General features: G+C 39.9%; 1 protein-coding gene across 7 annotated transcripts in view; it reads left to right on the top strand.

Moving 5' to 3' along the window:
• ARHGAP12 (Rho GTPase activating protein 12) overlaps positions 1-5,873 on the top strand; it is a 111,020-nt gene extending 105,147 nt beyond the window's left edge. For all 7 annotated transcript variants that reach the window (XM_032621860.1, XM_032621857.1, XM_032621856.1 and 4 more), the window contains 5 exons: positions 585-683; positions 2,001-2,078; positions 2,178-2,312; positions 2,542-2,644; positions 3,477-5,873. In XM_032621860.1, the coding sequence (XP_032477751.1) occupies positions 585-683; positions 2,001-2,078; positions 2,178-2,312; positions 2,542-2,644; positions 3,477-3,651 (590 nt within the window). In that variant the 3' untranslated portion in view covers positions 3,652-5,873. The remainder of the gene's footprint in view (positions 1-584; positions 684-2,000; positions 2,079-2,177; positions 2,313-2,541; positions 2,645-3,476) is intronic.
• The last annotated feature ends 13,234 nt before the right edge of the window (positions 5,874-19,107 follow it).

The raw sequence follows: 19,107 nt of genomic DNA, 5'->3' as shown, positions 1-19,107 counted from the left end.
CCTGCATCGGCAGGCGGACTCCCAACCACTGCGCCACCAGGGAAGCCCAGATGGGCATGTTTTAATAGTTTAAAAAATATTTGAGTATTTGCTAAGTGGTGGACTTGAGCCTCAGTGCTGGGAATACCTATTGGCATTCAAGAATGAGAGGGTCCCTGCCCGCATGAAACTTCTATAAAGATGAGAGACAGACAAGGTAATTTAGTATAATGGTGACTTACGTGAAGAATCTGACATAGTGATAAAACAGAGAGTGACTGGAATTGGGCTGCCTTAGGGTGGTCAGAGGGTTCTTAAAAGGAGGTGGCATTTTAGCTGAGACCAGGACTGGTGAGAAGGAGCTCCATTTGGGGCAAGGTTAATCTCCGCACAGGAGGGGAAGGTAAGAAGGGAGCCAGGCAGCAATGAAGGAGGGTGTTCTCGGAGCCTGGAGTCGTAAGAGATAGGCGAATGCAGATCAGACAGGCGTGCGTTGTGTTGAAGGCGTCTGCATGCAGGGGTATCTTCTGTTGCACTGTGAATCATTTAGCCATTTTGTGAACTAAAGTTTAGCAAGGTGACTCATTTCTTGAAATCTCTTTCAGATCAGGTATTTGGAGCCAATCTTGCTAATCTGTGTCAGAGAGAGAATGGCACCGTGCCAAAATTCGTGAAATTGTGCATTGAACATGTTGAGCAATGTGGTAAGAAAATGAATTTTTTTTTACAGTCAAGCACACCACCCATTGTTTTGCCATCAAAATCTCTAGGATTTTTATGATTTTGAGTGTTGCAACCAAAAGTTCTTTATAGTCATAAGTTGTCAAGAAAAGCATCTTTTCTGCAAAAAACCATTTTTTTTTGCATTGTTTCAAATTAAGGCCTTTGCAGTCATCTATTGCATGTTCAGTACTTAGGGTTGATTGTGCGTATGGCATTCCTTGAAGCCATCGGGAGTTGTTGGCATTTGCTTAAAATGGACGTGCTGATTGTGAAACTGTGTTTATTAAGAAATGATTCAGCAGTGTAAGAGACAGGCGGAGATAGTGTTTACTTACTAAGGGGAAGTCTCTTCTGTTTATAATAAAAATGAGATGACATTCCCAAACTGCTAAATCAACTCTAAAGTGTGCAAATAGACAAATCCTCTTTATGTCATTTCCTGTACTTCTGAAGACTTAAACTAATTTCTGTTTTGGTTAATTTTAACATGTTTATAATATTTATACTAGCTTTTAAAATAACAGTATCTTGACTGCAGTCCCATTGACTTCTATCAGTATATCATCAAAAATATCTTGTATAATTAAAATATTTGCATAAAATGTAATTTCTGCTAGTCACAGGTCTCTGACCCTCAGCCTGACAATAGAGATGCCATGCTACTTGGCTTTACTAGAAGTTAAATGAGTAGCACACTAGATAATGTTAAGTGTGCATCATTATCATTTAATGAATATATGGATTTTGGGGCTTCATTGTGTGAATTTCAAACGATTCTGTGTCATATATAAAAGAAATTAATAACTATCAAATTATCAGTTGTTATAGAACCATTATTTTAGTTGCTGGCTTGTATTAAGTTTATTTATTACAAGCACTTAATATGACAAGCACTTTGATTCAGAGAGCACCTTAATATGTACATTTACACTCTCAAATGACGTCCCAAGAAACGGGTGGGCTGATTTCATCTACTGGCTTCCTTTACTTTTTGAATTATCTTCAGGTGTTTGCCGAAGTTTATCTTAAATTGCTAGTATTTCAAGTTTGAGATGATTTCCTTGAGATGGTGATCCACAGTCAACATGATAAAGTAGACTTGTTGCTGTTTACCAGACAATTCAGAGCGAATCTCCACCCCTCTCTCACTGCCAAGCATCTATAAAAAGCCATTTAGAGGAAAAGAGTAATTTTATTTTAGGCTAATGTTAATAAATAAGAATTCTAAAACATGAAAGCATCTTTAGAAGAAGCCAACAAGAACTTTAAACGTAAAATTATTGTTATTCGTCCCTTAGGGTTGGACGTTGATGGGATTTATAGAGTTAGTGGCAACCTTGCAGTGATCCAGAAGCTGAGGTTTACAGTCAATCATGGTAAGATCATATATTGTTATATACAGAATGAATAACTCGTGACTGTTAGAATTGGTTTAAAATAATTTCAGAAACTTTCCCGTTCCTACTGTTTTCCAGATGAGAAATTGGACTTGAAGGATAGTAAATGGGAAGATATTCATGTCATCACTGGAGCACTGAAAATGTTTTTTCGAGAATTACCAGAACCTCTCTTTACGTTTAATCATTTTAATGATTTTGTTAATGCAATTAGTAAGTATGTAATTAATTCCACTCAGTTTTTTCCCTAGATGTTGAAAACCCGCTGTAGCTGCTACAACACTGCTTGATATTTTAAACAGGTTTTTTCAAAGGATTGTTTTACTCCAGAAATTTAAAATGTAACCACCAGGTGTCACTGTGTATTACCAAATGCCAGGTTCCAAAATAATGTCACTGCTTTCAGTTTCATGCAAAATCTCCAGTCATTGTCTTTTTTCAGAACAAGAACCAAGACAGCGTGTCTCTGCTGTGAAGGATCTAATCAAACAGTTGCCAAAGCCAAATCAGGACACAATGCAGACTCTGTTTAGACATCTCAAAAGGTAAGAGTCTCACCACAGAAGAGAAGGAATAATTAGGGGGATAAAGAAGGTTGGAGAAGTGCACAGGTATGAGATGTGGTGTAGGACCCCCGGGGCCAGGGCCACGAAGACCTAGGTTCAGAGCCCCGCTGTGCTGCTCGCGTGTTTGTAACATGAGAAAGATGACTTCTCTGAGCCCCAGTTCCTCGTAGGTAAAACGGTTTGGAGTAAAGAATACACTGAAGTAGATTTCATATGTGAAGCATTTATATAATGCCTAGCACTTAGTAAGTGTTCAGAAATTGTTGCTAAAAGTTAATTATGATGAAGATGAGATTGGTTAAGTGAGGAATATTCAGTTACCTTGAAGTCAAGGTAATTAGGTCTAAGTTACTACATAGTCACTCTGAAACTTCTGATAGAAAGAACACGAGATTACTAAAATAAGTGATCATAGTATGAGAGATTTTTTTTAAAAATAGCATAAAATGAGTAAAATTCAAAGTTTAATCTCTGTGCCCTGATGATATTTTCCCTGTCACCCTAGCGGAGGAATCATTGTTACCTGAATTGTAATAGGTATTCAAGTCTATGTCTTATTTTTAAAACTAAGCTGAAATATCACACATTTAAAGTTTGTGAGAATATGTATACCTTTCAGCTGTGTTTATGCAAAAGAAAGCTTTACGTGCTATTCAGACTGAATTCTATTTGGTTAAATAGTTTATATGTACCTTAGGAAAATGAGCATTATTTCTCTTTTCTAAATGCAAGCTGTTTATAATATTTTTTGAAGAATTTCCCCTATTTAAAAATATTCTCTTTTAACTAAAATTTTTGTTTTTCCTCTTAGAGTTATAGAAAACGGAGAAAAAAACAGAATGACGTATCAGAGTATAGCAATTGTGTTCGGTCCTACTCTGTTAAAGCCAGAGAAGGAGACTGGCAACATAGCAGTTCATACCGTCTACCAGAATCAGATTGTAGAGTTAATTCTTCTCGAGGTAAATTCCATCTTCGGACGTTGACTCTTACTGAAGAGAACCTGTGGAATAGAAGCCGGATTTCATCAGATTCCAAGTCCTTACACCTGATGTATTTTATGTTTGGACCAAGCAGTGACTCTTTGATTTTGCACTTTTCTGAGGGACCGGAAGGGAATGGGAGAGTCCAGATGTGTGATAGGCCCTCATATTTGCTGCTCTGTTGCAAGTTGATAGAACTGTGTGTACGTTTGAATTAATTTTATCCTGAATGTTTGCATTTCATACTCTGAATTCCAGTAAAAATCAAAACTTGCGATTCTAGCCAGTCATATACACTGGATAATTTGGTAAGAATACTACATTTTCTCTCCTCAAACTGGATGGCGTCGAATTTCTTCTCATGATTCAGTAGGCTCATCACTCGATAGAACAACACTTACGATCACCTGTTTTGAAAACGCTCCTGGGCATTTTAAACAAAATGAAGTATATCTGTTTTGAAACCTGTGTTGTTTTTTTTCAGGGTTTCTGCATGCAGTGGCAGTCTGATTGCTAGGACCCATTATAACCCAGATGCAGTCCCTCGATGAAGGCTTGCTGTCTTTACGGAGTAGCACAGCAGCATACTAATAGTACTTAAAACACTGTGATGTACTGGAGGTTAATTTAGCATAAGCCCGTTCAGGGTATTTTGGGGCTGTCTGTGCTACACTGACTTGTAGCTAACAATCCTAATCTACCTAGTGCCATACTGAGTTCTTGGTGTGATCCTGTGGAAACCAACGATATTTGATGTAAATACAGGCTAAAGACTCACTGTCCTTTAGCTTATGTATATAATTGTGTTATATAGTCTCAGAGTACATTCTAACCTCTCGTTTCTAATCACGATATTGGTAATTCTCCGTGAATATTAGGGTTCCTCCAGAAATAGGCCGTTATTTGAGGAAGTTAACTGTGCACTTTTAGATTTTAATTACATTTACAGGCAAATCACTGTAATGCAAATGGTACTGGAACAATGCTGAAGAGACTTGCTGAATGGTAAATGCACTACAAGAGGAACCTTTTAGATTATTTAATATGTACAGAATACATTAGAAAAAATTTATTACAGAATTCTAACTGCAGTACGAATAGTGGAAACCCATATGTAAATTAGAGGGAAGTCAGATCGAAAATGACATTGCTAAATTTGAGAATTTCTTTTTGCATTACTATTGTAGATTGGTTTGTATAATAAAACAGGGTTTGGAAGGTTTTGTTACAGAGAGCATGGTCTGCTGAAGATTTTTTTAAATGTATTTTTCTAGATTAACTGCTGTATATGAAATGTCTAATCTGAATAAAGAGAACTATAAGAGGGTTAGAGATTTTTCCATTGGAAATGTGTATTTTGGTTTATAATTTTGTTTTGTTTTTGCATTTACTGGCACACTCTTATAATACCTCATTTTTAAAAAATCAACTGAATCCAGTACTTCCTGTGGCAAATGTTTTCCTCGTTTCACACCTTTTGTGCTCCCTGCCATGCCAGTGCCTCTGCCACCCACCCCTCCCACCCCCTTCCATCCCCTCCCACCCCCTCCCATCCCTCCCATCCCTCCACTCTTTATTTCTTCATCAATATTTGAAAGTGAATGATTTGTAACCGAGATTCTTTTTCTTAGGGTTGCATCTATAATTTACAGATTACTTTTCTTGGGGACAAATATTTTTTGTATGACCTGCGTAAAAACCTCTCACCTGAGTTTTGTGGTGAAAATGTTGTTTGTTGTTGTGATCTTGTTAAATTGATAACAAACCAAGCTACTTGACAGCAATGGGAAAGTATTGTTTTTTGGGTAGGGAGAAAAAGCTCCCAAATGAGAATGTTTATATTTGCCTAAAGATGTCCTTAACAATATACAGTATGCTTTAGGCCTGGCCTATATAGTGATTGTAATGCCAGGAAAACAATTAGACTCAAATCAGTGATGTTCTTTCTCTTGGTAGTTATGACATATCAAAGATTAAAATTGTCCTCTGTTTCTTGTTTCCAAGTACACCTGTGTGTATGTGAAGTCTTGAATGTTTTAATAGTCCACAGCTAATCAGCTTATTGTAATATTGTATGTATAATGAGATCAATGTCTTGTGTTTTCATCCTTTGTGAATTAAAAATTCTCACTTGTTTTCTTGTCATAACAAAACCAGTAATATTTTTCTGTCTTGACAGCTTGATTTTTAGTAGAAAATATATTAAAGGCTGAAATAAATTGTCAGTGGAATTTCATTTACTAATAGGCGTTCCTTCAGAATGTCATTAAAAAAAGTAGTTGGAAATTGAAAGGAAAAAGTATATTCAAGTATGTTGTTATAATCCAATAGAAGGAAAATACTTATTTAAATGTTACAGCAGTAAGAAATTTTACCTTTTACTCTAGAAAAATTATGAAATATTTCTTGGAAGACGATGTTACCTTTTAGATAGAGGCAAATGTATAGATTTTTGTTTTTCTTATGTGAAAAGTACAGATGGAATAATTCAGCCAAACTTTGGGCCTAGGCAGTTGTGTTATATACACGTATGCACATATATGTGTATGTAAATGTGTATGTGTCATTGCTTACATACAAATGAAAACTCGTCAATAATAATCATGGCAGATACCTGGAGACCTTTGTACTATTTTAGTATTACCCTATGATTCTTCGTAAGCCTGTAATAATAGATATTAAGATAGCAGTGAGAGGAAATTTTTCCTAGTTCATGGGAGAGGCTTCTAATTAAATGTTTAAAGTAAACATGCAGTTTCCCATGACACTGATTTCTCCAGCATCTTTAAGCATTTAAAAAAATATACAGAGGAACCTACAACATGTCATTTTAGTGAAAAATAAGAATAGTCAAATGGGTGTCATCCTCTCACTGATCTTAAAAAGTCAACTGTTCAAATACTGCATCTATATAGAGTTGAAAATGGTAGAATATAAGATTTTATTGAGTTTACTGGTCTCTGAACTCCAGCCGTCAGCTCTAGCGATTCTCTTTTATAGAAAGCACGCCTCTAGTTTGAGACAGAGGTGTCTTAATTAGCGAGTTCAGCCTGTATGTTACAGTCCTGGAGGTGGGGCATCATTTCTGTTTTTGTTTTTTTTTTAAAACGGTATTCCTGTATAACTAATACAGTCGTGTTAAATGCAACTTTAGTTTGAAAGCAAAAGAAGAAAAAAAAAAGGCAAAGGGGCTGCAAAACCGCATCAGCAGCCTTACAATTGATAGTGATTAGACTCTGCTGGAAATTCACAAGCCGTGAACCCAGGCCAGGCAGAGTCAGACGTAGCCTTCTAGAAAAGCGGGGAGGCTCAGAATGCTAATGAAACGTTCCCTAACTACTGAAGGCCGGGAGTTCTCCTGAAGAATCTCAATTAGCCTTCTCAAGTGAAGTTTTGTGGAGCAGTGCTGGCTGTAAATGTATTCAGCTGCTTTGAGCTTTTACAAATTAGCCTTATGTGAATATGGCACTTAAATGAACTCTTTCATTTCCCCCATTGCTTCCCTTCTCCCACAGGAAAAAAAAAAAGAAAAAAGCACTTCCATGGTCCTCATAAACAGAGCACTTCCAGGACAAGGTAACTGTTTAACAAATCACTACAATACGAATTTAAAGGAGTTTGGTTTCTTACTTTTTCTCATCACCCTGCCCCTCCCTCTGTTTCACTTACTCTCGCCACGTTCTCAGAAGAGCAGTCTTTGGTAAAGATTTTAACTGACAGCCAGATCTTCTAGGTAGTTCTAATCCTTGTGGCTCGCACTGCGGGTAGCACTGAAACTTGTAAATTGTCGTGAACCTTGTAACGTTCATGGAACCTGCTGATACCAGAGTGACAACATCGTGGAAGCTCTTATCAACAGAGCCCTTGCGGAGGTAGAAGTCAAAACAGCCGTCCGGTCAGGGTCATGACTAGTGCAGGTTCCGCATGGCCTTCAGGGCCGCCTCCTGGGCATTTTGAGAGATTGTTTATATATGTAGTCACGAGAAATGGGTATCTTAACAGTCAGGTAAAACGGAGTCTCACTGATTGATGAAGCAGGCCAGAACCATAGGGACTCTCACACTCACAGTCTTATGTTATGGAGGCCCAGAGTGCATGTGAGTGCCTACAGCCTGATGGCTGGTTGGCCGCTCAGAAGCCTGAGGGATGTTGATTAGTTATGTTATTTCAGTTTAAAGTTTGTGACAGGCACTTCCCTGGCGGTCCAGCGGTTAAGACTCCACGCTTCTACTACGAGAGGCTCGGGTTCAATCCCTGATCCTTGGTTGGGAAACTAAGATCCCGCATGCTACACAGCGTGGCCAAAAAAAAAAAAGTTTGTGATGAATTTAAGTAAAGCATGTTGTGGCATGCTCACACAGTATCACTTGAGGAGGAAACATGCAGCTTGTCTACCTGTTGTGGACATCTGTTTTCAAGCTAAACTTTTATTTATGGGGCATGCTGAAGCTTCTGTTTGCTTTCATATGTTGTGTACATCTCTCATGAATCTGGAGGTGGCCTGTCTCAGCAGTTGCTGTTTGCCTTGGACAGTCAGATGTGTGGCCCCTCACACAGGCCGTACTGGGGCTTGCTGAGGTCCTTGTGTCCACAGTGTCCAGGTTTCCTGGAGAGGGTGGGCTTAAAGAGGAATCAAAGGCCTCTACAGAAGCCAGCACAGCTGCGTTACAAAGGGGAACAGTAGCTAAAGATACCAATATCTTTAGTGCTGACTGTGAGGTTCCCTGAATTCAACGCCTTACGTTGGGAACCAGATCAGATGTGGTGTTTCTGACACCTGGCTGCATCTTACAACGGCCCTGTTTCCTGGCCTGTTACATGAGCCAGATTGATTGCCTGAAACTGCCAGTACCAACAGCTCAGCCTCCTTACCCATCTTCCCACACTCGGAAGCGGCTGGAGCATATTCAGTCGGCGTCAGTGGTTCCACAAAGCCAGCACCGTACAATATGAAACTGCTGTTTTAAATAACAGGTAGTACTGAAACATCCCCCACTGAAGAGAGTTTAATATCAGCAACCTGCTAGGATCCCATTTGTTCATTCAGCAGATTCAGTGATGTCGTATTAGGTGTTTACGCATGGTGTTAAGCTCTGGGGATGTAACGGTAAGCAAAACAGAAGCACAGCGTCTTAACCACTGGGCCGCCAGGGAAGTCCCATTTTCTGGTTTTGAGATTGGTATTATGACAGCTGGTGTATATTTAGTTCTGACATACACCCTTATTGAGTGGGTGAATTGAAATGGTCAGTCTCAGTAGTTTTATTATAAATGTGCCTTCCCAGTCAGCTACTAGTGGCCAGGCCAGGTTGCTGAGATTGAACTAAGATTTATTGCTACGTGATTCGGTATGAGTTGAGAATGACATAATTCTTGAGTACTTGTGGAGTTAAAGTTAGGCAAGTTTGTCAAATAAATACAGGAGGTGTCAAAGGCTTTGATGAAGCATCGTTTCAAAGGATGAGGCCTGGTTTTAAACAGCAGATGGATCATCGTGGCATGAAGCAATAAAATGTGAAGTGGGACATTCTCAACTGAAGTGTCAGGAAAAGCATGGATTTAACCACATTGTCAATGGTCACACAAGTAATCCACATCATACCTCCTGTATGAAAATTAATATGTGGAAAGGATTCCTGGGAGGTAGTGGTGACGGCATAGTTTTTCAATTCCCATGTTAGAACAACAGCACGATGACATGGACAGCAAAGCTAGGTAACAAGATATCCTCACAACTCCCAAAATACGAGCAGCTGGGGATAAAGCACCACCAGCTCCAAGATCTGGACGTGTACAGTGTTTGAAAGAGGCAGTAGGGTAGCATCTGATAAACCCGAGGGCAGGAGGACCACAGTATAACCACCAGGACTGAAGGGGCTGAGTCACTGTCACCCCAGGAATTCTCAAAACCAACTTGCCAGAGATCCCTTCCAGGACAAGGCCTCACACTGAAGAAAAGTTGCTGGGAGTAGAATCAAAATTGGGTGGGATAGGGACAGTAGATAAAGGAGGTTGTCTAGTTCAAGGTGGGCAGGGGAAGTAGAGCCAGGAAGTCCCAGGAATCAAGCTGCCATACTTTTTAACACAATGCAGAAACAACACAAGAATGAATCTGTGAAGTTAACAAAGCTTTCCTGACTCCTTAGTCCATAAGTTCAGGAAAATTAATTTTCCATGAAAATGAGCAAAATAATAACATCAAGGCCAAATCCCATATGAAGTTATAAGGAAAAAGAATAAGCAGAATAACACCCCCATGGAAAATGGGAGCATTCCAGAAGCATGTGCCCGTAAAAGAAAACTGTAATTGTTTATTGCAAAATGAGCTTTTCAAGAAATATGAAAGGACAACATCAAATCAGAATTATAAGACGGCAGAACTCAGGAAAGAATTAGAAATAAAATAGGATCATAATAGAAACATAAGAGCAGATAAATAAAACATAATGCCTTAAAAGAAATAGAAGGTGTAAACATTTTTTTAATAAAAAAGACTTAAAGATTTTTAGAAGATTAAAAAGTGACATTGGAGATAGGTAAAGAAGGTCAAACATAGTACCAATAGGAGTTCATAAGAAAACCAAGGCAAGAAAAAGACATTAAAAATATTTTAGGGCTTCCCTGGTGGCGCAGTGGTTGAGAGTCCGCCTGCTGATGCAGGGGACACGGGTTCGTGCCCCGGTCCGGGAGGATCCCACATGCCGCGGAGTGGCTGGGCCCGTGAGCCATGGCCGCCGAGCCTGCGCGTCCGGAGCCTGTGCTCCACAACGGCAGAGGCCACAGCAGTGAGAGGCCCGCGTACCAAAAAAAAAAAAAAAAAATATATATATATATATATATATATATTAGAAGCACTTCCCTGAAATTAGAGATTATGTATTGAAAGAGCACACCAGATAACTAATATTGACCGAAAATAACCATCAACAAGATGTACTCTAGTGTAGACTGTAAAGAGGAAATTACTAGATTATTAGAATTTTCAGCTGTACTATTTTATACCAGGTGCAGGTGGAGCAATGTGTTTAAGATTCTCAAGAAAGTCAAAGGTTTCCTGTCTAACAAAACGACTTTGACATGTAAAAGGCACAAATTGTTATCAGCATCATTTAAGAATTCAAGAAAGCCTCTTCTCATGATCCCATCTTTAAGAATCGATTACAGAAGTTTACAGACTACAGATTACAGAGTTTCAGGCTACCAAAATGTCTTGGAGACATCTGCATAAGGACTGCTGGTTGAGTATTAAATATTTAGTTACTTATAATAGAAATAAGACTAAATGAGGGCCAACAGGGAGGAAAGATAGTCCTTAATGACTACATACACCCTTCCAAATGAAGATTTAGTACCATTGTTACGAAGAATGGGGAGGACATACGCAAAAATTCAAAAATATTTTTAGTAATTGTATTGGTGGTATTATTCTGGTTGGTGTATATGTAACAGGAGACTAAACAAATGAACACTGATTCTGTCATCCCCTGGGTCCCTGAGAATCAAGATTCTCCAGCTGAGAACAACTGGAAAACCTGGTAACATTTTAAAATCAACATTATTGAGGTACAATTTACATACAATAAAATATGCCCATTTAAGTGTATAGTTTGATTAGTGACAAATGTACTCACCTGTGTAAACCACTAGCACAAACAAGACAAAGACCATTTCGATCACCCCCAGAAGTTCCAAGAGCCCATTTTGGCCAATATCTATTCTCCAGACCTGGTCCCGAGCAAATACCAATGGGCTTTTCTATAACTATAGCTTAGATTTGACTCTGCTAGAGATTCATATAAGTGTAACCGTTACGCAGATACTCTTTTCTGTCCAACTTCTTTGATTCACTGTAACGTTTTGTGATTCACGCAGGTGTTTGTGTGTCTTTCTATTGCTGCGTGGTAGTCCATTGTGTCTCTATTGCATTTGTTTATACATTCATCTCTATATTTATTTTGTGGGGAGAGGGAATTTATTGGGAAAGAGGCCCAAGGAGTGATAAAATGTGCCATATTTTGATAGATGTGGGGTGTGTATTTGTCAAAGTTCATCAAACTATTCACTTAAGATCTTCACATTTCCCTGCATGTAAATTATGCCACAATAAAAAAAGGGGGGGAGATGTGTTTAAAACTTTTAAAAGAAGCTTAGCCTCACTGTGGGACCAGAACATCTAAGTCACAATTTTTCATACACAGTGTTTGGCATTAAATTAAAACAAGACAAAACAAAACAGAATAAAAGCAATAGACCAAAATCAATAGAAAAAAACAGACAATAGAAATAGTTACACGAGTTCCAAATATTGGAATTGTCCTATTTTACAAATGCTGTGATTAGTATGTTTAAGACATTGAATGAGAAGATCGAGAATTTCAGCAAAGAACTAGAAATAATAAGACTCAAATGGAATTTCTGGGACTGAAAAATACAGTAGTTGAAATTAAGAACTCCATAGATGAGCTTACAGATTAGACATAGCTAAAGAGAGAATTGTACCAGAAGATAGCTCAACAGATAATATCCAGACTGAAACCTGGAGCGACAAAAGGATAGAAAATAAAGAATTGAACATAAGGGTTATATGGGAAATGGTGAAAAAAATTTAACATCCATGTAGCAGGGGTTCCAGGAAAGGTGAGAGAGAATATGGTAGAAGCACTATTTGAAGAGAGAATGGCTGGGAATTTTCCAAAAATAGATTGAAAATCGACAAACCATAGATGGAGGGAGCTCTCTACATACACAGGATAAATACAAAAACCCCCCCACATCATTGTAGGGATATCATAGGGAAAGTACCAAAGAGTAGAGACAAAAGAAAAACGACATGTTACCTTCAAATAAGCAATAGTAAGATTGGCTACTGACTTCTCAACAAAAATAGTAAAATACTGAAAGTAAACTGCCAACATAGAATTCTTACTTGCGTTATTGTGATTTGTAAGAAATATATATTTGGTCATTCAGATATATTTTGGTCATATATATTCAAATATATATAAAAATTTTTTTCTGTATGTGTTTAGTATTTGTCTGCAATTCCTGGCTCACAGCTCCCAAAACACTTGGAATTTCCTGAGAGCCTGAGAGGTAAGAGCAGTGGGAGTATCTTTTGTTACAATATTTGGTCTCTTGTCCTCAGTTCCTGGAAATATCAAAGCCATAAAAGTGAAATGTCTCCCCCTCATTTTCTGGTCGTCTTTTGACTCTAGTAGTTTTCAGTATTTCACTTCTCTTACTGTAACTATTAGCTATATATTCTTTTACTGTTTTTTTATGATTAACAAAATAGACAAAGAAATCTGTCATAGACGAAGAAATAATCTCCATAATATTTAAAGAGCTCTTAGAAATTAAGAAGTAAAAGACCAATAATCCAGGAGAAAAATGAACAAAAGGAGAAAGAGAAGAGCAACCATGAAAGTAATAAGCGATTCAGGCAAGAATCGTCAGTGGATGCTGAACTAGCAAGTGGAGGATGAATGAGATATGAGGTGTATTCCTCCCTCTTCTTTCAATCATACCCCACATTGAAAGTGCTGTGTGATCTGTAGACTCTAGCCCTCGCTACAGCTTTATTATTATCATTACTACTATTACTCCTCCTCCCCTCCTCTTCCTTCCCTTCTTTTTAAATTTTTTAAAAAAATAAATTTATTTATTTTTGGCCGCATTGGGTCTTCGTTGCTGTGCGTGGGCTTTCTCTAGTAGTGGTGAGTGGGGGCTACTCTTCCGTGGGCTTCTCACTGCGGTGGCTTTTCTTTGTTGTGGAGCACGGGCTCTAGGTGCACGGGCTTCGGTAGTTGTGGCCCGTGGGCTCAGTAGTTGTGGCTTGCAGCCTCTAGAGCGCAGGCTCAGTAGTTGTGGCGCACGGGCTTAGTTCCTTCGTGGCATGTGGGATCTTCCCGGACCAGGGCTCGAACCCATGTCCCCTGCATTGGCAGGTGGATTCTTAACCGCTGCGCCACCAGGGAAGTCCCTTTTTTTAAATTTTTTTAAATTATTTTTTTATAAATTTAGTTAGTTTTGGCTGCGTTGGGTCTTTGTTGCTTCGCACAGGCTTTCTCTAGTTACGGCGAGCGGGGGCTTCTCATTGCGGTGGCTTCTGTTGCAGAGCACGGGCTCTAGGTGTGTGGGCTTCGGTAGTTGTGGCTCTGCGGGCTCAGTAGTTGCAATGTGCAGGTTCAGTAGTCGTGGCGCATGGGCTTAGTTGCTCCATGGCATTTGGGATCTTCCCAGACCAGGGCTCGAACCCCTGTCCCCTTCCTTGGCAGGCGGATTCTTAACCCCTGCGCCACCAGGGAAGTCCTCCTTCCCTTCTTACATCAACCCTCAGTGTCTCTGTGGTAGAAGGAGCGAGGCTTGACCTTATGAAGCCTTAGAAACTGCCCTTTACCCTCTTTTGGCCTTGATGTTCGTGAAGTGACTATCCTTCCGCTTCTAAGAAGACACTACCTTGAAACTGAAGATTTTCTTGGATTCTCAGCTGCTTTGTTTGGTGACTGGTTATAAGGGCTACGATGGCAAAATTAGGAACATTGAAATTACATTTGAAGTGTAAGGAGTCTACATTTTTCCAAAGTTGTATTCCACTATTTTTTTTTTCAAAACAGAGCATTGGGAAGAAAAATTTCCCCATATGACAGGAATATTTGTGTGTGAGGCTAATCTCAAACAATTTACCTGTTCTTGAAAACTCAATTTCTGAAAAGTCTGATAGGCAAGGGTAACCGTTAAGACTCTTTTCATCATTTTTGGTTGAATTTATACCTGGGCTTAGGGCACCAGAGCATGTGTGACATTTATTAATATATCTCATATTGATGTAAGATTTTCAATAATTTTGTCATATGTTGCTTTGGGTTGGGGTAACCAACACAGAATTGTCAACTCAGTTAAAAAATGACTACCTTTTGCGTGACATTCAAAAGGGAAGGAGAAAAACATTTTTCATTTAGTGGCTGTGGAAGTTATTTTTGTGGAGAATGCCCTGTTTCCCTGCATTTCACCTAACCAGAGTGATAAATCTGCATGGTTTTCCAGCTGTCACAGTGATCATCAATAAAAGGCACACGGTCCCTTTGTCCAAGTAGCTGAGTCTGCTTGAAACTTTAATAGTACTATTTTATTAGCCAAACAGCTTCAAGTCTTTCTCTTAGAGAACAGTTACATTTTATTGAGAATAATTGTGCTGCCAGGTAATGGAGAATAAACACTAAACACTGATACTATCGTGCTCTTGACTTGTCTGATTTTCCTGGTTCATAATGCATTGTGGCTAGACTGATGAAATCAAACCGTTAATGGTAAATTACCTGTCAGACTGATTTGTCTACTCTGTTCATTTTCTTTGGTGAAAATACGGCTCAGGGTGTGTGTGTGTGTGTGTGTGTGTGTGTGTGTGTGTGTGTGTGTGTGTGGTGGTTTAATGTCCTTGAGCTTGAGGTAGGAGTTGGAAATGTCTCTTTGCAGAAAGTAAACTTAGTATGTGTATATTTAAAATAAAATATCTACCCACTCATAACCCACATAGATGTAGGCACTTACTGTTTGGAATTGTTCATAGTAATTAATCTTACGGTCCTAGAAAACAATAGTGGAAACTCTTCTGGTTGTCACTCTTTAAAAAAAAATTAAAAAAATTTTTTTTCTGGTTGTCACTTGTTACCCCCGAGACGCACTGAATGCAGAGGGTTCTTCTGCTCCTTGGGTGATGGACATTGAAAAAAACTTTGCCATAAACACAGAGCAAAGAACAAAATGGAAACTGTAAACAACTGATTCCAAAGTGGACGGACGAGGTGTGGTTCTATTCAAAAACTTAGGAAACAGGGCTTTTGGATCTGGAGACAATGGCAAAAATTTAAAGCTGGTTTTTGTCTTAGGTTGAAAAATCACTTTTAGAAAACCTTTTGTAAATTGAAAAAGAACTTCCTTTGGTATCACCGTCTCCTTGCACGATCTTTTAGACACTCAAGGGCTGCTTGAACACGCCTGTGAGTGGAAGGCAGGGTGAGTGATCGTGAACTGAAGCAGATCTGGGGCGACCTGAGGCCGGTGGCCCCCGTCACCAAAGTCAGGGAGATGCTCTGCAGACCTGGGTTTCCCCAGGAGATCTGGGTTCTTGCCCAGCTGCCCTTATACTGGGGAATGCTGTGCTCTGGTGACTCTAAACTTCTAGTGAATTTGGAAGGGACATGGAAAGCAGAGACCCTCTGGCGCTCCCTCCCTGATTCCAGCCACAGGCAGCCAGCCAGTCAGTTCCAGAGCAGCTCTGGGCGAGGGGGAGCTTGGAGAAGACCCCGAGGCTGGGGGTCAGGAGAGTGCAAGGCGCTGGGATCAGAGAGACCTGAGTTCCGATCCCATATTTCTCAGCCGGAGTCAAAGCAAATTTCTTGAACTTCTAAGAACTTCAATTTCTTCATATGTAGAATTCAGACAATCACACCTTCTTTGCAGTTTTTAAGACAAGGATTAAATGAGAAAATGTCTTGGAAGCACCTTGCACAGTGTCTGGTTTACAGTAAGTGCCTAGTCAGTGTTAATCACAGGGCATATTACTCCAGCTGCAATCCTGTAATAAAACTTACATTTTTCATATATTGCGTTTTATTTGGTCCTTATAAGAACCCCGGGAATTGTGGTGTTTAACAGACATCCTTGCAGTTTAAGATGACACTTTTAAAATAAAATTCTCTCCTAATGATAACTTGAGCCCTGCCACTCCATGGAGACCCGGCAGGACCTGTAGGCCCTTATGTGCAACTGACATTTTCTATTGCAATTTTGTTCCTGTTTATTTTTCGATTTTTCTTTTTGTTTCACTGGAGAGGAAAGATGTCACTCAGTTTTAAATGTTAAAAGAGTACCAGTTGCTTTGCTACAATAAAACTAAATGTGTACACACAAATATAAGTCATGTTATTCCATTATACGAGAAGGGAAACCAAATTTCAGAAAGATCAGTGGCTGACGAAGGTCATAAGACAAGTGGCAAAGCTGGAACAAACCCCAAGTCTTCTGAGCGATTTGTTCAAAAACAATTTTGAGTCCATCCAATGTGTTAGGCACTGGGATTATGATGAATATTACCAGATATATTTCCTGCTGTCAGGGTGTTTATAGTCTAGTGAGGGATAGAGATATTAATTGAATGATCCCACTAATAAAAGTATAATTCAAAACTGATTTAAGTGCTCTGAAAGCAAGGAACCAGGTTTATAAAAGTGTATTTAAAAAGGGGTTTAGGCCTGGGATCAGAGCAAGCTTCCCTGAGGAAATGCCTTTGGGGCTGAGGTCAAAAGGATGAGTAGGGTTGCTGGTGGCAGAGAGAATGTCCAGCCCACGTGGGGGCCAGGGCGAGAGAGCAGGGGCTCCCAGGAAACGGGAGGAAGCAGAGCTGTGACGGAAGAGGGAGAGGGGTCAGAGGGGGTATGGAGGGGGTGATGGGGAGGCCGTCACGCTGGCGGTGTGGTGGGCATGGCTGCTAGCATCCCTTGACCTGTACCTGCCGAGCAGGCCCATCTGGGACCCCCTGACACCCATGCTTGGCTCGAGTTTCCCTGTGAATCTAGGCTGCAAGTTCAATCTAGGGCCAAGTGGTCAGGCCTGGGTCGTCCGCTTTCCTTGCTAGCTGCCAAGGCCATTGACACATGGGCCCCGTGGTGAGTGTGCTTCCGGGGGTGGAGAATGGGTGCAGCCCCGGGGCAGGCCTCCCTGCGGGAAGGGTCTTCTGCTGGGCGCCCTATCATGGTGTGTGTGTGGGAGGCAGGATTTAGTTTCTCTTTCTTTGCCCCAGGGGGCTGTTAAAGCTAAAACCCATCAGTTTGCCCATTTTAGGAACAGCTGTTAGGGTAAAAGCAGCTGAGATGCTTGGCAATGTGTCTCCTTGCAGGAGTCTGAAGTCCACCTGACCCTCTTGCCGGCTGCCCCACTCCCAGCTTGTGGACGCCTGCAGCAATCTGGGAGTGATGCGGGGTTTTTTTCTCTGCAGAGTTAAGTAACTGAAGAATTTTTTTTTAATTGTGGTAAAATATACACAACATAAAATGGACCATTTAAAGAGTGCGATTCAGTGGCATTAAGTATATACACAATTTTGTGTAACCATTACCATTATCCATTTCCAGAACTTCTTCGGCATCCCAAATAGAAACTCTGTCCCCATTAAACAGTAACTCCCCATTCCCCCTCCCCGAGCCCCTAGTAACCCCTCGCCCACTTTCTGTACGACACTGACTACTCCAGGTGCCTAGTATAAGTGGAATTGTACAATACTTGTCATTTTTTAACTGGCTTATTTCATTTATCATAACCTCCTCGAGATTCATCCATGTTGTAACGTGTGTCAGAATTTACTTCCTTCTTATGGCTGAATAATATTCCATTGTATATACACCATCTGTTGTTTATCCATTCATCCATCGATGGACACTTGGATTGTTTCCACCTTTGGCTGTTGTGAATAATGCTGCTATAAACACGAGTGTACAGGTGTCTGAGTCCCTGCTTTCAATTCTTTTAGGCATATGCCTAGGAGTGGAATTCCCGGGTCATATAGTAATCCTGTGTTAACTTTTTGAGGATCTGGTCATGTATGTTTTTCATTGAAGTATAGTTGATTTACAATATTGTGTTACTTTCAGGTGTACAGCAAAGTGATTTCATTATACATATATACGTATACATCTAGAGTCTTTTTTTCAATTCTTTTCCATTATAGGTTATTACAAGATAGTGAATGTAGTTCCCTGTCCTACACAGTAGGACCTGTTGGTTATCTATTTTATATATGGTAGTTTGCATCTGTTAATCCCAAACTCCCAATTTATCCCTCCTCCCTCCCCTTTGGTAACTATAAGTTTGTCTTCTATGTCTATGAGTCTGTTTCTTTTTTGTAAATAAGTCCATTTGTACTGCTTTCTTAGATTTCACATATGAGTGATATCATATGGTATCTGTCTTTCTTCACTTAGTATGATAATCTCTTGGTCCATCCATGTTGCTGCAAATGGCATTATTTCATCCTTTTTTATGGCTGAGTAATATTCCATTGTATATATGCACCACATCTTCTTTATCCATTCATCTGTTGATGGACACAGGTTGCTTCCATGTCTTCGCTATTGTAAATCAAATCATATATTTCTTGAAGTCAGTTTTTTCTTTTTTTTTTTTTCTTGAAGTCAGTTTTTCTGACATGAACTTCATGCCCTGGGCTCCTCCTAGCACAGCTCCTCAAGGCTGATCCTCTCTGCAACAGCGTCCTGCCTGTGTGGTCCTGTAACGCCTACACTGGCCCTGTGACCACACAGGCTTAGGTGCATCTCCTGGGATTTCCAGCAGGGCGAGGTCTGTGTCTACTGGACACGGTGCCTGGTGAGCTGAATGAATTCTCTTTGATGGCTATCTTATACTCTCCCTTTCAAGGGTTGTGGCTTTGGAACATGGCCTCTG

The sequence above is a fragment of the Phocoena sinus genome, chromosome 2, assembly GCF_008692025.1.
Source record: "Phocoena sinus isolate mPhoSin1 chromosome 2, mPhoSin1.pri, whole genome shotgun sequence".
In the NCBI taxonomy this organism is placed as follows: Eukaryota; Metazoa; Chordata; class Mammalia; order Artiodactyla; family Phocoenidae; genus Phocoena; species Phocoena sinus.
The sequence above is the reverse complement of the archived record's forward strand: the minus strand, read 5'-3'. Positions and strand labels throughout refer to the sequence as shown.